Source organism: Panicum hallii, chromosome 7 (genome assembly GCF_002211085.1).
Source record: "Panicum hallii strain FIL2 chromosome 7, PHallii_v3.1, whole genome shotgun sequence".
NCBI lineage: Eukaryota > Viridiplantae > Streptophyta > Magnoliopsida > Poales > Poaceae > Panicum > Panicum hallii.
This window is the reverse complement of record NC_038048.1, coordinates 45441460-45458040: the sequence shown is the minus strand read 5'-3', so window position 1 is coordinate 45458040 and position 16581 is coordinate 45441460. Positions and strand designations below refer to the sequence as shown.

The window sequence follows — 16581 nt, the reverse complement described above, 5'->3', positions numbered from 1 at the left end:
AAAGATCCCGGCCTCTAAAAGAAGATTAGAAACTACAGTCACTGAGATCATTGTTTGCACGATGCATGCGTGCATGGTGAAAGTTGGTAACGCTAGCTGGAGTAAAAAAAAAATAGTAAAACTGGATGAGGAGTGGAGTCGATATAATATAAGCCGAGGCCCAGGTAGGGTGGCAATGGCATGGCCTGGCCAGGTGGGGCGTGGGAGTTTGGGCACGTTGGAACTTGGCCACGGGCAGCGCGCATGTATAGGCGTACCATAGCTAGTCTAGGCTCATCAATTCAAAGCTTGCTCAGCTCCTGTGTGGATGGATGGATCAGGAGGGATTCAGGTGGGTGTCACTGCTCCAAGCAGTCCAAGTGGACGATCCGGCCCGACGGCGCCTTTGACCAGATGCTGTTCAAAGCCCGGGCACGCACGCCGCGCGCGCCCCTGTCCTGTATACGTACAGTGCTAGCTAGGAGTACTTTTTTTGGCTACTGCTCTACTCCCTGGCTAAACATTCCTTCCAAAACTATGAACTATGCTAGCTAGCTAGTGTCACCTGACTGCACAAGCCTGCATGCGTTACCCTGCACACCGATGCACATATGGCTGGCATCCATACGTACGTGACATGAAGTAAAAAAAGATCTAGAGAGAAATACTGTATCACACACATATGTATACAGTACACCGTCGTAGTATATGCATGTGTCCTTGAACCTGTCGGCATACATACGAACGACACGACGAGCATTTTCGGTTGGGAACGGCTCGCTCAACGGATGTTCCAAGCAATGGTGTGGAGCGCGGCGCACGAAAAGGAAAGGCCCCCTCCCTCCTTTCCGGTGGATCGGAGAGACCCGCGCTTTGCACTGTGCCACTTGGCTCAAGGAGCCGGGACGACGGAGCACGTACGCCGCGATCGATCCTGTCAGTCGCCGCGGCCACGGCGCGCGCTCGCGGTTTTTGATGGATTGGACGTCTGATAGATGGCAACTAGGGGGCTCAACCGAACGGCGCGTGGGGCACACAGGCCGTAAGCATTATCCGCTCATCAGCTCAGGTACGGTAGCGCCAAACCAGCGAGATTACAGAATTGGTCAAGTTCAGTTTTTTCTTTTAACTTATATATACTCCCATAAGGCCTAACTGTTTTGTTACAAAGGTTTGGGCCGGTGATCAGTATTTTGTGTGCAAATGGGTAGTAGCTTTTCATTTGAAAAGGTAATAGAAAAATAAATCCGGATTTGAATTTGTAACAATTTAATTTAGGAACTACGGCAGGTTTGATGACTGAATATTGTCATTTTTCTGTTCGTTGTATTAAAATCTAACAGTTTTGATTAACCCCTCTGTGATAGAAAAGGTGACTTAAAATTAGAAAATTTCATTTGCCACTGCTGTAACTTGATCTTTTAAGAACATTTTTTCCCCTCTGCCGGAACATTATAAATCTGATAGATAATATCTGCCGACGTATAGATACCGTTTCTCTTTATTAACTTTATATACTTTCATAGGAAATGTAATATTCATAATAAAATGCAGAATAACACCCACATTCCGAACTCCAAATAAAGCTTGTCTACAGTACTCTACAAGCAAAGAAAACGCCTGCCCACGTCACGTGCACATGCACCTTAAGCTAATGGCAGGCCACAATATCAGCTAGCACGCCGCGCCTACTGTACTGACTCATGTTAGCTGTTCCGCGCAAGACAAAACGTGCGCCGAGACGACATGCCAAAGCCAATAGGCCGCCGCGCGCGGATGAATGCAGCGGTTAGCTCGTCAATTCGAGGAGCCCAGCGCTGCTGTGCTGTTTCCGGCAGGCCGTTGTTGCGTACGTACACCATGTCGTCGTCTCCATCACTCGCCGTGTCCGGTCACGGATCACCAGATCGACCGGCGACCGGGGCTGTTCATCGACCGCGCCGACCGGCCGCCGGAGCCTGCTCCAGCTAGCCGTCGCCGCAGGCGTCGGGAGCCATAAGCTGCCGCTGTCACGCGCGAACACACTATGCGACGCCACTGCCCCGATCGAGATCGATGGGTGCGAGGTCGTGGTTCGAGCTCGCCGTACCATCGGATACGCCCCTTTCCAGATCGGAGCCCCGGCTGGCTTGCCGGCAGCCTCGCCACCACGGCGTCGACGGCCCAAAAGTACGTGTCGGGCGTCGTGGCCGTTCCGTGTCGGCGTGGTATGGGCTGTGCACGCGCATTGCCTGGCTGGAACTGGCATGGCAGCGCCGTAGTTTTGTTGGATGTGCGGTCACGATCGGTACGTACGTGGCAGTCGACCCGATCCGTGCACTGCAGGAGCCGACGGTCCAAAACGTGCGTGCGATGGATCTGTCACCGTGACGAACACGGAGCAACACGGTGAGAAAGAGAGAGAGATGCCTAGATCACGCAGATCCGATTCCGATTCGATAACGAGGGATCGCGGACATCTCAGGTGGCGGTCGACAGATCTACCGACCCGTGGAGATGGAGCCCGGCGCTGAGCGGCCGCGTTCGTTTCCCACGGCGCCACACGGTGACGCGGACTCTACCGCGCCCTACCGACGGCCGTGGCCGCGTTGCTATCGTCCCCGACTCGGCCTGCGCACGCCGCCCTGTCGTCCGGGGACAGCGTCGTTAACGCACGGCCGCGAGCGCGATCGAGCGGGCGGCCGGAAGCGCCCGTCGCTGCCTGCGCGCACGCCCCGTGGTCGTAAACCCGCGGGCCTCGCGTGTCCTCGACATGTCCCAGGCCGTCGGCACGGCGCCATTACTCCGTTGCTCTCTCGGATGGTCCCCGTCCGGCCGATACGGACGGCTCCAGCCACGCCGCCGCCCGACGGGTGTTTTTTTTCTCTTTCCCCAGGTGGTGCAGCGGCTGATCGGCGAGACGGCGATCGATACGCTAGCCGCGGCTCGCCTGCGTACGTGCCCGTCTCGATCTCAGGCAAATCGTTAGGCCCCAAGGAGGAGACAAGGCGGTAGCTGCCGGTACGCGCGCCTGCAGACACGGCCATGAGCGCCCTGTAGAGCCTACCGCGAGCAGGGCCGTGCCTACGTGCTCCGTGGCCGGAGGAGGCAGGAGCAGCCGCTGCCGTTCTGGTGAGGCTGTCGACCGTTTGGTGGATAGGTTTGATAAGCATTGAGCAGCACAGGGGAATGCGTGGGCCTACAAGTGTGCGCCCGTGGCCACATGGTCGAGAACGTCTGTCCACACCACAGGCCAGCTCCTGGCTACGAGTCTATCCGTATCGCGGAGACTCCAACATGATGTCTGCACATTGACGATCACCTCGATTCAGTTGTGGATTGAACATGTATCCGGGCCGGGGTTACCATAGAAACCAAGGACATATACAATTATTTGTACATCACAGTTGAGGGGTCAGGGGCCGTGCCTACAGGAGCACAATTGTTACAAGACTCAGGTGATGCCTTGCTCGACCTCACAGGAATTTTCATCAGCTAAAAACTGGGCAACTAATCAGTTACCATGTTACAAATCCAGCAAAACAAAGAAGAGGCTACAGGCAAAAGGAACACTGCAAGCAGCTTCAGAGTCACCAGCAATTCCACCTTGAAACATAATCATGCAAATATTGTCGTCTGTGCAGCAGCCTCCTTACAACTTTCAGTTGATCTGCAATATATATTAGATAAATGATGCTGCACCAAAAACAACCAGACTAGGTTTATATTAATTAGGTTGGGTTGATTTGACAACAATTTCATATAAGCACCGCAAGAAATGCTCCATACAGCTTCCAGGCCATTCCTGCGATTTCAATAATGATGACCAGTGACCTTGTTTGTTATTGACTCTAAGGCCAGTAGCATGTAAATATCATATTACCAAAGATCAGTCAGATCAACAAGACAACAAGTGCTTAGTCGATCAATGTTATGGCAGATTAAGCGTTGCTTAGAAGCCTTTCCACTGTCTCTATTAAAAGCTTACGCATTTACGTTATGTGGCAGAAACGATTAAAAAAACTATTCCATGTCATTTTGAAATGCCAGAATTCAAGCCAAAATGAGCCAAGCTATGCTCTATTTACATAAACTTATTTTGAATGGTCGGGGGGGGGGGGGGGTGCATCCCCACCTGAATTGCATTGATAAGGTGTGGCCTATTTACATAAACTGAGATCCATTGCACGGAAAAATCAGTAGGCTGATGCTTGCTATTCTCTATTTTCTTTCACATCCAAAATGTAAAAATATATGATACTCAGATAACATGGCCAATCCTTATTTTGACTGAACTAAAAGCTAATATCTTACAGGACCATTGATAAGGACTTGTTTTGTCCAGTTCTCGCAACCTTTTTCTGTTACATCTAGCTGTCCTCTTTGATCTTCCACAACTAAATTATAAGGAATGAAATAATTCTTTCACAGCATAACAAACAACATAAGACTGTAGAATTTGGGCTACTACACTGGCAAGACGCAGAAAGCAACCTATTCTTTTTCTTTCACATCACAACAAACATCATAAACTACACTTACCGTATTTTGTGAAATAAGCATATGCAGCATTTTCCTCTATGTTCCAGATGATGTTAACGATAAGGAAGAAAACAAAGAGTTTAGTTCGTCGCCTGAGCCATTTTGTCGAACACATTGAGCGCGTTGTGTATGGTAGCAACTTGCTCTAAAAGAAAGATAATGGATGATATCAGGTGGTAGTAGGATTGTAGGATCACGCCTGGCATACCTTGACGTGGTACTACGAGATGCCGGAGATAGTGAGCGGGCCGTGCTCCATGGTGAGCTCGAAAATAACGAGCGGATGGAGTGCATATGCTCCGGTCCGGCGGCTCGACGGGCCCATCTTTGGGTCTCCCTTCCTCGCCGCCCACCGTGCCGCCGTCGCGAGAATCGCGGTCTCCCAGCTTGTGCCACCCTCTTCTGGTATCCTTGCCCACCGGGGCGTCGGTGGCCATCGCCGTCGGCGGATGGGAGGACGGAAAGCTGGAGAGCGAGGATAGCTGGCACAGACAGGAGAACAAAATAATTTTGTAAATAATCGGATCGCGATCCAAATTAGGGGGTTTTATGTAAAAGTCGGATTGTGATTAATAACCGCGATCCAATTTCAGGGGTTTATTGTAAATATTTGGATTGTTTAGGGGTTTTGTGCAAATCCTTGGGTCCGAGTTAGGGAGTCTTCTGCAAAAATTTGATTGTGCCGCCGCCGCCGCCGGCCCTCGCCTGATGCAGTCGGCGAGCCAACCCACCGGAGCTGCCGCCGCCCCCCTTCCGGAGAAACCCTTGAGATCCTCAAGGTCTTCACCTGCTTCAGCGTAGGCCTATGGAGGCGCGAGGACATCGGGGCACGCCGGAGTGCCGCCCCCAATGCTGCCACCACCCGTTGACGGAGCCGAAGCGCCGAGACACATGCTGCCCTTCGCGGCGTCGCACCGCGCTGCTGCCTCGCCCGCCGGCGGCGGACTCCTACGCCGTGGGTCGTCTTTCCTCCGAACGATGACGAACAAACAGAGGCACTGAGCAATGGCATGACGAGGGTACCCTTCTGAATTCCAGTGGAGGCAGGCGGTGGCGAGGCACGGGGGCCGAGCTAACAGGTCACCGGAGCAGGCAACATTGCATAGGAAGCAGCTTTGTGATGACTGGTGATATCAAGGAACAACTCCTAAAATTAACAGTTTCTGACAGGAATTGTTCTGCCCAGATGCAAGAACACAGCATTCTCGCATCGTTTGACAGTTCACAGGTCCTTGGCTAACTTCTGCCCGTCTGCCGATTCATTAAACAAGGAGAGTCAAACTATAGAGGCGACATCGCTAGTGTGCAAGTTCAAGAAAATCTAAAACAAGTACTTCGGAAAGAAAAAAAATGAAGAAAACTTTTAGACGGCTTCCAACAATAGTGAGCAAAGCCAGCAATGCAGACTTCCTACATCAATTCCTCTCCTTCCTACTGCGCTACTGACAAGTACCTAGCATGCCAATGTTCCATTTAATGATCTGGATCACCTGCATGAAATCCAAGCTAATTGCTCTAAAACATTTTCGCCAATTTCTTCTTTTCAAATGTTCAAAACATATATGGTTCGAATTTCTATTCATGGGCCTGGATGTTACTTCCTTCAAAATGCCCGAGCCTCCAGTTTCTGAGGAATTACGAGGCACGAGAGAATCCATCCCTGACCAAGCTGCCATCATGTGCCAAATATATTTTGAAGAGTTACAGTTGACGATCAACTGTGATAACAAAGCTGACGGGTTAGCAGTTTGTCCATTGTGAAATCTTTGTACCAAAGGAGCAACCAAGTGAAGAATTTGCATTTCATTCCAATTTTGATCCAAATTAGCAAGCAATATGCTAACTCGGTGGAATAAATATGTGCAGCATTCCTGTTCCACGATACACTGTCAGGCTGTAGTCTGGGCGTGGACATAGTTTTACAAACTCCCTGAGCTGTGCTTTGTTTGTTAAGTCTTATTAGTCCTTCAGGTCACTCATGTCAACATGGGTAGGAGCCCCTTGAGCATTTCATAACCCTTTTGTACAGAACATGTGACCATGTTTACCAATGCTTTTCCAGCAATCCATAGAAAATCTGTGCTAAGCCCCTGCTATTACACATATCCCAGGGAACAACCACATATTAATTGACAAGCACATTATAAATGACTACAATGCAATATGATCCACCCTATTAATTCACTGTAAAATCCATGAATTAACATTTGATCTCCTTCGATGCAAAGGCAGATAAGCAACATATGTTGGGGAACATGAGCATCATCACACCATTGTTTTAATCAGCTTCCAATGGTCAAACTATAACAAAATGGGTAGTAGGAACATGATAATGCTGTTGTCCCTTTCTAGCTTTCAGAAATCAAAGCACACCGTTCAGTACATTATCACTGTCAGACTTCGCTTCTGGCAACTTAGTCCCAAGCTCTTTCCTTGGCTTAGGTGAGAGTCCCTTCGCAAGCATTTCCTCGTCATACTTCCTAGCCATATCCACCATACCCTTTTGCAACAATGCATCAATGAGTGCATTGTATGCAAATGCATCCGGGCTAAGACCCTGCTCTTCCATTGCCTTCCACACAATGAACACCGGCCGAAGGAAACCCCAGCGCCCAAACCTCTTTATGAGCATGACATATGTGTCCATCCTTGGCTGGCAACCCCTCTCAAGCATTTTCTCAAACAGCCCGAGGACCTCCTGTGGACGGCTCAAATACTGGAAAAAGCAATGGTATGTTAGCACATCGGGCTTGCACCCAGTCTTGTGCATCTGCTGAACAAACGCATACCCCTCCTTGAACCTCCCCTCCTTGCAGAATAACTTGATAATTGCATTGAAAGTGGCAGTATTCGGCTTGCAACCAGCATCGACCATCTGTCTGTACAACCTTACAGCAGAATCGACGCCCTGCGCGAGCCCAACCGCATGGATCGCAGTATTGTATGCAACGACATCAATAGGAATGCCTCTCTGCTTCATCTCCTTGAAAATTTTGAAGGCCTTCCACGGCTTGCCTGACTTAGCAAGGGCATCCATGTATATCGAGTAGGAGTGGAGGTCCTTGGCAACGCCGCGGCTGTCCATGTCGAACCACAGCTGGCGGAGGCGCGCCCAGGCGCGGGTCTTAGCCCACCCGCGGAGGAGAAGGTTGTGGGTCTTGGTGCCCAGCAGGAACGGCGGTGCGTCCTTGCCGAAGCACAGGTGATCGGCCTCGTCGACGCGGCGGTGGTCGCAGAGCGCGTCGATGAGGAGGTGGAAGGAGGCCTCATCGCGGAGGCCGATGGAGGCGGCGGTGGATTCGAACGCGCGGACGGCGTCGTCGACGAGGTTGGCGGCGGCGAGGCGGTTGAGGAGGGCGCGGAGCGCGGGGCGGAGGAAGGCGGGGTCCCGCCACGCGGGGTCGTGGTGGGAGAGGAGCAGGGAGGTGGCGAGCGGGAACTCGAAGTGCTTGCCGAGGATGTCGACGGCGCGGGCGAGGGTGGCGGCGGTAGGGGGCAGGTTGGCGCCGGCCGGGGACGCGGACCAGTGGAAGAAGTCGAGCGCGCGGCGCCAGTCGTTGGCGTAGAGGGACAGCGTCTGGAGCACCGCCGCGGCGTCGAGAGAGGAGGGCGGCGTGGGGGAGGAGGCGGGGGCGGCCGCCTGTAGGGTGGAGAAGGGGAGCGCGAGGGCGCGGCGGCGGCGGCGGACGAGGAAGAACATCTCACAAACAGAGATGGAAGCCTCTGCTACGGTGCCGTGACCAGAGATGGCAGTGGCACTGGATACATCCTGCGGAAAATCGCATAGAAACGTCCGTGAAACAGGGAAATTTTGAGCTCTGCCGTCGGCCGCCGATGTGCGTTGCAGGGAGCCAAAACATCAGGTCACCGAACACATAAAATGAAAAGTGGTTCTGCCTGCCAAACTTGGACCCATAAGATGCCAAAAAAAAAAGAAAAAACTTGGACCCATAATCAGGCAAAAATTGTAGTTATACATTTGCATTTCTATAAACATCAAGAAGGATATGACCTCCGTTATGGTCTCTGCGTGGCTACAAGCTTTTACAAACATGATCTTCTGCAGCTGTCTTTGAATTTTGTACACGATCTATCGACACCGTAAAGTACAATTACAAGCGAGTTCAGTGTGATGGCTTCGTTAGTCAGCGTCATCGACACCAAAATCTGGTTCTGGGGGCTTTGGCAGCCTGACAATGGCGGGGACAGCCTTGCTTCTTAGTCTGTGAACCCCTCTCATGGCGTTAGCCGCGAAACGAGATGCGTAGATGGTCGCCCCAAGGCTAGGGTGGCTACTACTTGGCCTGCTTGCCGCCTCTTCTTCCTTGCGGCGCTGCTCCGCCATCTTCCTCTTGTAGTAGCGGCGCCATGCCGCTTGAATGAAGCAGGCCGCCCAAGTCCTCCATTGCTGGGAATAGAATCTGAATGTGTGCTGAACTTGCCTACTGTGCAGCCTCCTGAACTGACTGGCCACAAATTTCAGCTCCTCGGCGCACAAGGCAAATGCCTCAACCTCAGTGAGTGCCTTAACGGTTCTGCTGGAAGCTGGGAAATTAGCACCTGACTTGGGGTCCAATGCCCAGGTGAGTAACTCATCACCACAGAAAGAACCTTCCTTTAGCTGGACTTTGTTAAAGAATCCACTTCGTCCACCATCAGTGGTTACGCTCTCCAAACAACCATGTAGAATAAAATGCATCTCATCCACCGGATCACCTTCTCTTAGAATGAATTCATTTTCAGTGTAGAGTGCGGGTCTTAGTCGCTCGCATATTGCATCCAACAATCGTTCATCCATGTTCTCGAACAAAGGTACCTGCCAGCAGCGAAATTAAAACACAAATAAGTGGAAATCATTAAATGAAGCAGAACAGGTTACTCAACCAGCCATAACTGACCCTTTTAACTAGACCCAAACAGAGATGTCGTTTGATATCCCTCCTAAGATCTTTCGGAAGTGTTTGAACCAAACTTTCTTCATCTACTCCTCTGGTCTCCAACCACCTATATCGTTCATAACGCCTCACTCTTTGTCTGATATCTGGTGGCAGTGAACGGTGGTGCATCCACTGCTCAGCATCACGTTTCTTAACTCTCATTTCTTCGAGACGTATAGCAACTGATTGCAGATAAGACTGGAAAATATTTACTCAGTGTCAAGCTAAGAAAAAAGGCTGGAAAGCAGAATACATAAACTAAAATATCACTCTACCTGCATGTTACCAATGAGAAGAGCGAAGAGGATTAGTCCGAGCACACATATAAAAATAGAGAATAGCACTTCTCCAGGGTATATGCTTGTTGAAAGCCCTTGACCAAGGGTGCTGTTAAATGGAAATGGAACTTAAGATAGCAGGAAAAAAATGCCGTAAAATAGAACAGCTCCTAATACCAGATCTAAAAGGAGTTTGTATTTCGAGCAAGCTGGGCTCATTTTCTGGACATTGTTCAGCTTCGGAGCTATCCAAACAAATTTAAATTCTGCATCCTGAGAAATCTCGTAAAGAACAGCAATGAAGTACCTTAGATTTTGCAATCCCCACCAGAAGCAATAACACAATTTTGAGATAAAATTTCCTGGACCAAGTATTCCAGAGACCAGTGCTTGCTGGTAAATGCCAAAGTTGAAAGGATCAGGTTGGGTACCATTGCACAGGTTGAATACTTGGGTACTACTAAGCCATTTATCGTATTCGTGGTTATCATGCCGATTATTATTGCAATACAAGTAGCTGCTATTGCATCCACCATTGGGATCACAATACTGATGCCAGCAGCTATCTTCACGTTGTATGGTTAAAAAGTACCACAAAGTACCTACATTCTGCAGCAAATAATACATATAAAATCTACAGCATAAGTCATGGGGAATATGTAAAAAGCTACAGAAAATTAGAAGAGGCAGTCTCAATGAATGAATGATGACAAATGATTTTTTTGTGCAGCAGATAACATGTATAAAAGGCCTGCATTAGTCATGCGGGGACCATGATTGCAGACATAAATTTATGGGAAACAGTCTTGATTCACAGTGAGTATTTCTTCTACATGAGTTAACAAAAGATTTTCGAACAATAGTTCAAAATCAATTATATGAAGATGTTGATGATGTCTAAAATATATGAACACAGATCTCATTTTACATCTTAAAAACTAACATCATAGTTGAAGAGTCAAACAGTTTCTACTGGAGTATGTAACACAATTTGTTATTCAGAATATAAGAAAAACTCAGGTAAGATCTCACTGATAATGTAGCCAGAGATAAACTTCATTCCCATTACATGTACTGATGAGCAAAAAATGGAAATTATACTTGATAGTACAAAGCATAAGGAAGCACTTACATGACCAGCCAGCATAAACCATAGAAGATAATAAGCAGCACCAGCCCAAGCAGTTTCAATAAAAACACCAGCTGTCCTTTTCAAATCTTTGGTCACAGGGAATATTCGAAGCAACCTTGGAATGTACTGCACCAAGACAACCCAGACCAGTGCAGTTTTTGTGGTCAGTACATCGGGGCCATCTGGAATGTGGAGATATCTCCAAACAACAATCTGTGGATCACCAACAAGATAGTTTAAGGTAAGCTTGAAAATGATTAAAAACAAGTAAGCTTCAGAATATGAATGGAAAGATCACGGCCTTATGCATGCATGTAACAATTTCAAGGCTTGATCAAACAACAGTGCATACAGATGCAAGGTAGCGAAGCAATAGTTTATTGTTTCAGATGTGGACTATGTAGAGAAATGTAAACGTCCATTGTTGTTCAAGAGCAACGAGTCAAAAGTTGACCAAAACTTAATGTTTTAAATTATAGTGAGGTATGCATCCAGTACCCACATTGAAGATTGGATTGTGGGGATTAGCATTTTGGAGAAGCCAGGAATAGTGTTTGACTATAATGAAAGTCTTTACTAATTTTGATTCATATTATAGCATATTGTTGTCCCAGCTTTCTACTGGGAGAACAAAACTCATTTCAACAGAACTTGGACCTTGAAAGCATCATCAGGAACCCTTCTACCTAAGAAAATGCAGGTTACAAGTTTATAGAGCACAGCTTCTCTGCGAATGAAACCAATTTCTAATCATTCTGAAAAAAAAATTAGAAAGTTTTGGTAGCTGATAATCTGCAATGATATTTTTTTAACAATAAAATATACAATAATTGCCAACATTCAATTATAACATGACCAAATGAACCAGAACATACAAATGCTGACATACTAATATATGTCCCAAAATTAGTAGAACAATTATGAGTACATTGTTTGATGCCAAGGAGGTTTACCTGTGGAAGTGGTAGCAATGCAACAAAGTCCATTGCAAAGTAACTTTTAAAGTACCGCTTTGCAATTAGCATTGGATCAATCACAAGCTCACCAGTCGCAAACACTCGAGAAGATGGGGCAACATAAGCAGTGCGGAATTGAAGACACACGCGTATAAGGTAGACAAAATCAATAATCGTCCGTATTATTGTTGATGTCACTGCCAATTTTTTATCTATGCCAATGCAGTTTGAATTGTTGATGATGGGTAGAAAGAAGAACAGTGGATCCACTGCAACAGCAAATAGACAAGACACGAAGAAAACCCAGTTCATTTGGAAAAGAAGTTTGTCCTGGGGATCAAATATATTTGTCTTATATGATTTAAGATCTTCCGCGAAAGCTGTTTTAGGAGCTCCAGACGTAAGTGACTGTCTAAGTGACTTCAGTCTTCCAGAGCCCTTTCGAACCCCTGACAGGAAAGATCTTAGTGCATTAAATGAACCATAACCAAACCCAGGCATGCTGAACCTCAAGGTACTCCTGCCTCCCACTTCAGAAGGTACAGATGACCTAGGACTTGACTCCTCCAGCCTACGGAAAATATGATGATACAACTAAAATTAAAAAAAGCTCCAACTGTTGAACACAATGAACAGAGAAAGCCTATGCAACGAAAGAAGTTTCAGATCTACAATACATTTGATAGAAACATTTACTTCATCGCTCCTGAACACTCAACATGAGGCAATTCTCACAGGTCCGGCCAAAATAATAAAGCTTGTAAAGTGTCAAAGACCTGTTCAAACTATGAAAGAGCGCTAGGATAAAAACCAGATTTCTAGGGTACCAAAAGACTAAAATAGTGGGCAATTTTCTACTTGTTGAAGTTCAAGAATAATTCCTTTCATTCTGACAAACTCTTGCCTAGAAAATAGAGGGGAGTAAATGGTAAACTATAGGAAGAACAACTTATAATATTGTTGTAGCCATGCAGGATACAGAAAATTATCTTTCGGCAACGTGATTTTCAGCATACACAAGGAAAAGGACATTACTACATGAAACATGTGATCTCCCAGAGAGAATTAGAATAGATGTACAAGCATTGTGAAGTGTCCATAAGACAAATAAACAAACCTAATAAACCTCTCTCTGTGCCCATCCATGTATTGAGCTTTTTGAGCACTGTCAAACATCCTCGCACAAGTTGGAAATACAAGAAAAAATTGCTGGAAATTCAGCCAGGCATGATAAATGAAACAGTTAGTCATGAGAATTATACAGAAGGGATAACAGACACAAAATTCTATAAAGTACACATCAAAAAAACTGAGACAGTAATTCAACTGGGAGAATGAAGTAGAAATAATGATGTTGGAGGTTAACTACCATAATAGCACATATAACCGTTCATTTACAAGATAGTTTGACTCTACATTTGTAAGTACTAATACATTAAAAAATGGTTTCTTTTGACAAATCATGCAACAATATTTTCTTCTATTTACTTTTGAGTTAGAGTAGACAATTCAGGAATATATGATGCACCCCATGCAAATTTCCAGGATCACATAATGACAGGATGCATCATAGATACTCTAAACCAAAACACTCCACAAATTAGTGAACCGTATTACAGCAGATATTCATCTTAACAGGATACATATATACTCATCTACCACAGGCCATTGGACAGCCAAAAAAGAAAAGGAAAAAAAAAGAGAAAAATCATACACTTGAAGCACCTACACATACATGCTCAGAACAAATGTAATCACCTGGATTTCTCTCTAAAACAGATCATTCTCATTACACCATCAGTAGCAATGTACTGCCACAAGAAACTGATGACACAGAACTTACATTTCCACCACACACACGACAATGTTCTTTTTCTTATAAACAAGGCTCACCAGATTGATAAAAGCTAAAAGAAAATGATGCAAACAAATAAGTGCCTTTCCATCATAACTCATGCTACCAGGACTAGAGATACAGACCGCAAGACAAGCTTTGAATTTTTGCATTTTACAGATACTGCATAAATTTCGAAACTAAGGATGGTAAAATGGATGTCAAAGAATATTAATACAGCAGCATACCTCTACCTCAATGGAGGTGTGGAGCTAACGACAAAGGGCACGAGAAATCCTCTGCAGCACCAAGGAGTAGCAAACCACTAATGAAACTGCTATTCCAGGAACCTATATTCATATCCACGCAGGTTACATGTTCACGGAACTCAGAAGCCAACCACCCACCCTGCACGCCAGAATCACCCTGATCCTGAGACAATTCACCAGCAAGGCATAATCAATACACACTAAAACTGTAACGCACCTCACATACAAAGCATGGGCATACAGAAATGGAAAGCAGGCATCGTAGAGGCAAATCAGTTAGTTCAGGAAACACAACCGTTCGTGCATGACACGCTACAAATAGAACTCTTGAGCAGCCAGCTGTAAGAAAGAGACAGTAAAGCTAAGGGTAAGCTCCGCACGAGCAGTCCAGGGGACTCGCCACTGTTCCACTTCCACAATCGGGGGTGCCCCACCAATAGCCGTGACATGGCTACGCCTCCGTTTCCCCGGGAGACTAGCAACAACGGTAGCAGGTGAACTGCCGCAATCGTCCTCCTCGCAGGGTAATCTAGATCTACTCGTTTGGGCGAGAGGGCACGGATCGTAGCTCCCGGAATCGAGCGGACGGTTTCATGACGAACTCCGCGCGGCGAAAGGGATCCGAAAAGTGTTTCGAGGAATCGAGAGGGTTGGCAGGTTACCTGGGCGGCGCGGGGCGTCGGCAGCTGCAGCGGCGTCTGCGTGCGGATTCGAGCTTATAGAGGGGGAGGTTCCGGCGCCGAGCTCGCAGGCCGTGCGCCGCTGGGAGTCGGGGTTGGGGGCGCGAGCGAACGAGAGGGGAAAAGGCACGGGGACGGGGAGGGAGGAACCGAGGAAGGACGGCGAGGCGAGAGACAGTCAACGAGGCCTTCCTTTCCCAGTCCCCTCCCTCCTTCGGTTACTCCGAGTCCGACCGTGTCTCACCGCGAACGACGCGGGGACGGGGCGGGGCCCCTTGGCGGCTGGCGGCGCACGTCGAGGCCTGGGCTGGATGGGCCGCCATGGTGCTGGTGGGCTGATTTCTGGGGGTTTTTTCCTTCATCCAGTCGAAGACTCGAAGTCGATGATGCTTGAGGCCCATCTATCGTGCTATGGCATCAGCATGATTGCATGAAGAATTTTTTTTAAAAAAGGATAAAAAAATAAAATTCGAAAAAGGGGTGGCCGTTGGGAAAATTTAGAGAAATGGGTGCCTCCCGTCCGCTGAACGGGCGGGACGCGTGGGGCCCGGGACATCCCGCCCACCCAGCGGGCGGGATGTCACCCGAGGGCCTCTTCGCAAATAATTTCTTCACGAAGAGGTCCCTGGGAGGGCATCCCGCCCAACCAAAGGGCGGGATGTTGTGCTGATGGGCATCCCGCCCTTTGGTCGGGCGGGAGGTCCCCCCACCGGCTATTTAAGCCCCAACCTGCCCCAAAAATGCCATTTTATCCAGCAAAAATCAAAAAAAAGAGAAAGAGAGGAGAGGAAGAGAGAAGAGGAAGCGGCGAAGCCCTGTCCACACGTCGATTTTGAGGTATATTCTCGTTCTAGCCATATAAGTACTTGAAAATAACTATAATTTAGGAAATATTTGTTAGAGTAGTTATGTTTTGAATAGTTTTAGTATTTTCATTTGTTTTTAGACAGAGGAGAAGGTCCGCCCCACATATTGCAGCGGGTCTTTTTCAGCTTGGGTCCATGCATTAACGCATTCCATCACTGCCGGCCTATCCTGTGCATCGACGGGACCTTTCTCACAGGAAAGTATAGATTGCAAATGCTGACAGCTATTGGAGTGGATGGAAACAATCAATTGTTGCCTGTTGCTTTTGCTTTTGTTGAGAGTGAGAACACAGACAGTTGGTACTGGTTTCTGGAACGGGTTAAGCTTGCAGTCGTTCGGGATAGGGAAGATGTCTGCCTGATTCATGATCGTCACGCCGGCATACTAAGGGCAATTCTAGATTTGCAGCAGGGGTGTGTGGAGACCGGAGAGCCGCCCAAGTGGCGTGATATTCGCAGTAGGTGGTGCATGAGGCATATCGGTGCAAACTTTTTCAGGCAATTCAAGAACAAGCACCTTATGGATATGTTCAAGAGGCTATGCAAGGAAACGAATCAGCAAAAATTTAACAAGCAGTGGCAGAAACTTGATGAACTGACCGGGAAGAAAAGAGCCGAGGACGCATAAAAAAATATAACTGCACAGGATGAAGCAGAGGCTTTGTGCTCTTTGCCAACAGATACTGCACGTACTCGCAGAAGATCTGGGTCAGCGGTGAAAAAATTTTCTGAATGGATTGAGAATGAACCTAAGGAGAAGTGGGCGTTACTTTATGATACCGATGGTGCAAGGTACGGTATAATGACCACCAACTTCGCCGAAGTTTACAATTGGGTGCTGCGAGGTGTTCGTGGGCTTCCACTGGTTGCAATTGTTGAATTCATTGTCCGCGGGTGTACCGATTACTTTCGGGAGCGGTTCACTAAAAATCAGATATTCATGCGAGATCCAGACAGAAATTTTGGATTCAAGGTAACAGAATATATGACTAAGAAGGCATAAAGCGCCCGGCTACACCATGTACGGCAATGTGGAACACAGGAGCTCAAGTTTGAGGTATCTCCTAAAGATAGGGCGCGACATGGCATGAGACGTCAAACTCCTGTAAAGGAGTGCATTCTCAAGTTC

General features: G+C 47.5%; 3 protein-coding genes across 5 annotated transcripts; all 3 read right to left on the bottom strand.

The window, feature by feature from the left end:
* Positions 1-3315: 3315 nt before the first annotated feature.
* LOC112899014 lies at positions 3316-6542 on the bottom strand. Its single transcript, XM_025967347.1, has 3 exons — positions 5288-6542; positions 4709-4982; positions 3316-3628 (listed from the first exon to the last, which is right to left on the bottom strand). Exons 1-3 carry the CDS (start codon positions 5510-5512, stop codon positions 3549-3551), a joined length of 579 nt encoding a protein of 192 aa, XP_025823132.1. The 5' UTR covers positions 5513-6542; the 3' UTR covers positions 3316-3548.
* Positions 6543-6680: 138 nt separating this feature from the next.
* Positions 6681-8276, bottom strand: LOC112899013 (pentatricopeptide repeat-containing protein At1g80550, mitochondrial). Its single transcript, XM_025967346.1, has one exon. It carries the CDS (start codon positions 8198-8200, stop codon positions 6863-6865), a length of 1338 nt encoding a protein of 445 aa, XP_025823131.1. The 5' UTR covers positions 8201-8276; the 3' UTR covers positions 6681-6862.
* A 178-nt stretch (positions 8277-8454) lies between these two features.
* Positions 8455-14812, bottom strand: LOC112899362 (probable cyclic nucleotide-gated ion channel 5). 3 transcript variants are annotated; one of them, XM_025967799.1, is made up of 9 exons: positions 14569-14812; positions 13886-14069; positions 12921-13012; positions 11801-12374; positions 10848-11060; positions 10023-10324; positions 9713-9824; positions 9399-9635; positions 8455-9316 (listed from the first exon to the last, which is right to left on the bottom strand). In XM_025967799.1, exons 3-9 carry the CDS (start codon positions 12977-12979, stop codon positions 8642-8644), a joined length of 2172 nt encoding a protein of 723 aa, XP_025823584.1. In that variant the 5' UTR covers positions 12980-13012; positions 13886-14069; positions 14569-14812; the 3' UTR covers positions 8455-8641. The 3 variants fall into 3 exon arrangements, with proteins under 3 accessions (XP_025823584.1, XP_025823586.1, XP_025823585.1); XM_025967801.1 differs by having other exon boundaries at positions 8642-9316; positions 13892-14069; XM_025967800.1 differs by having other exon boundaries at positions 8642-9316; positions 13886-14045.
* Between the last annotated feature and the right edge of the window lie 1769 nt (positions 14813-16581).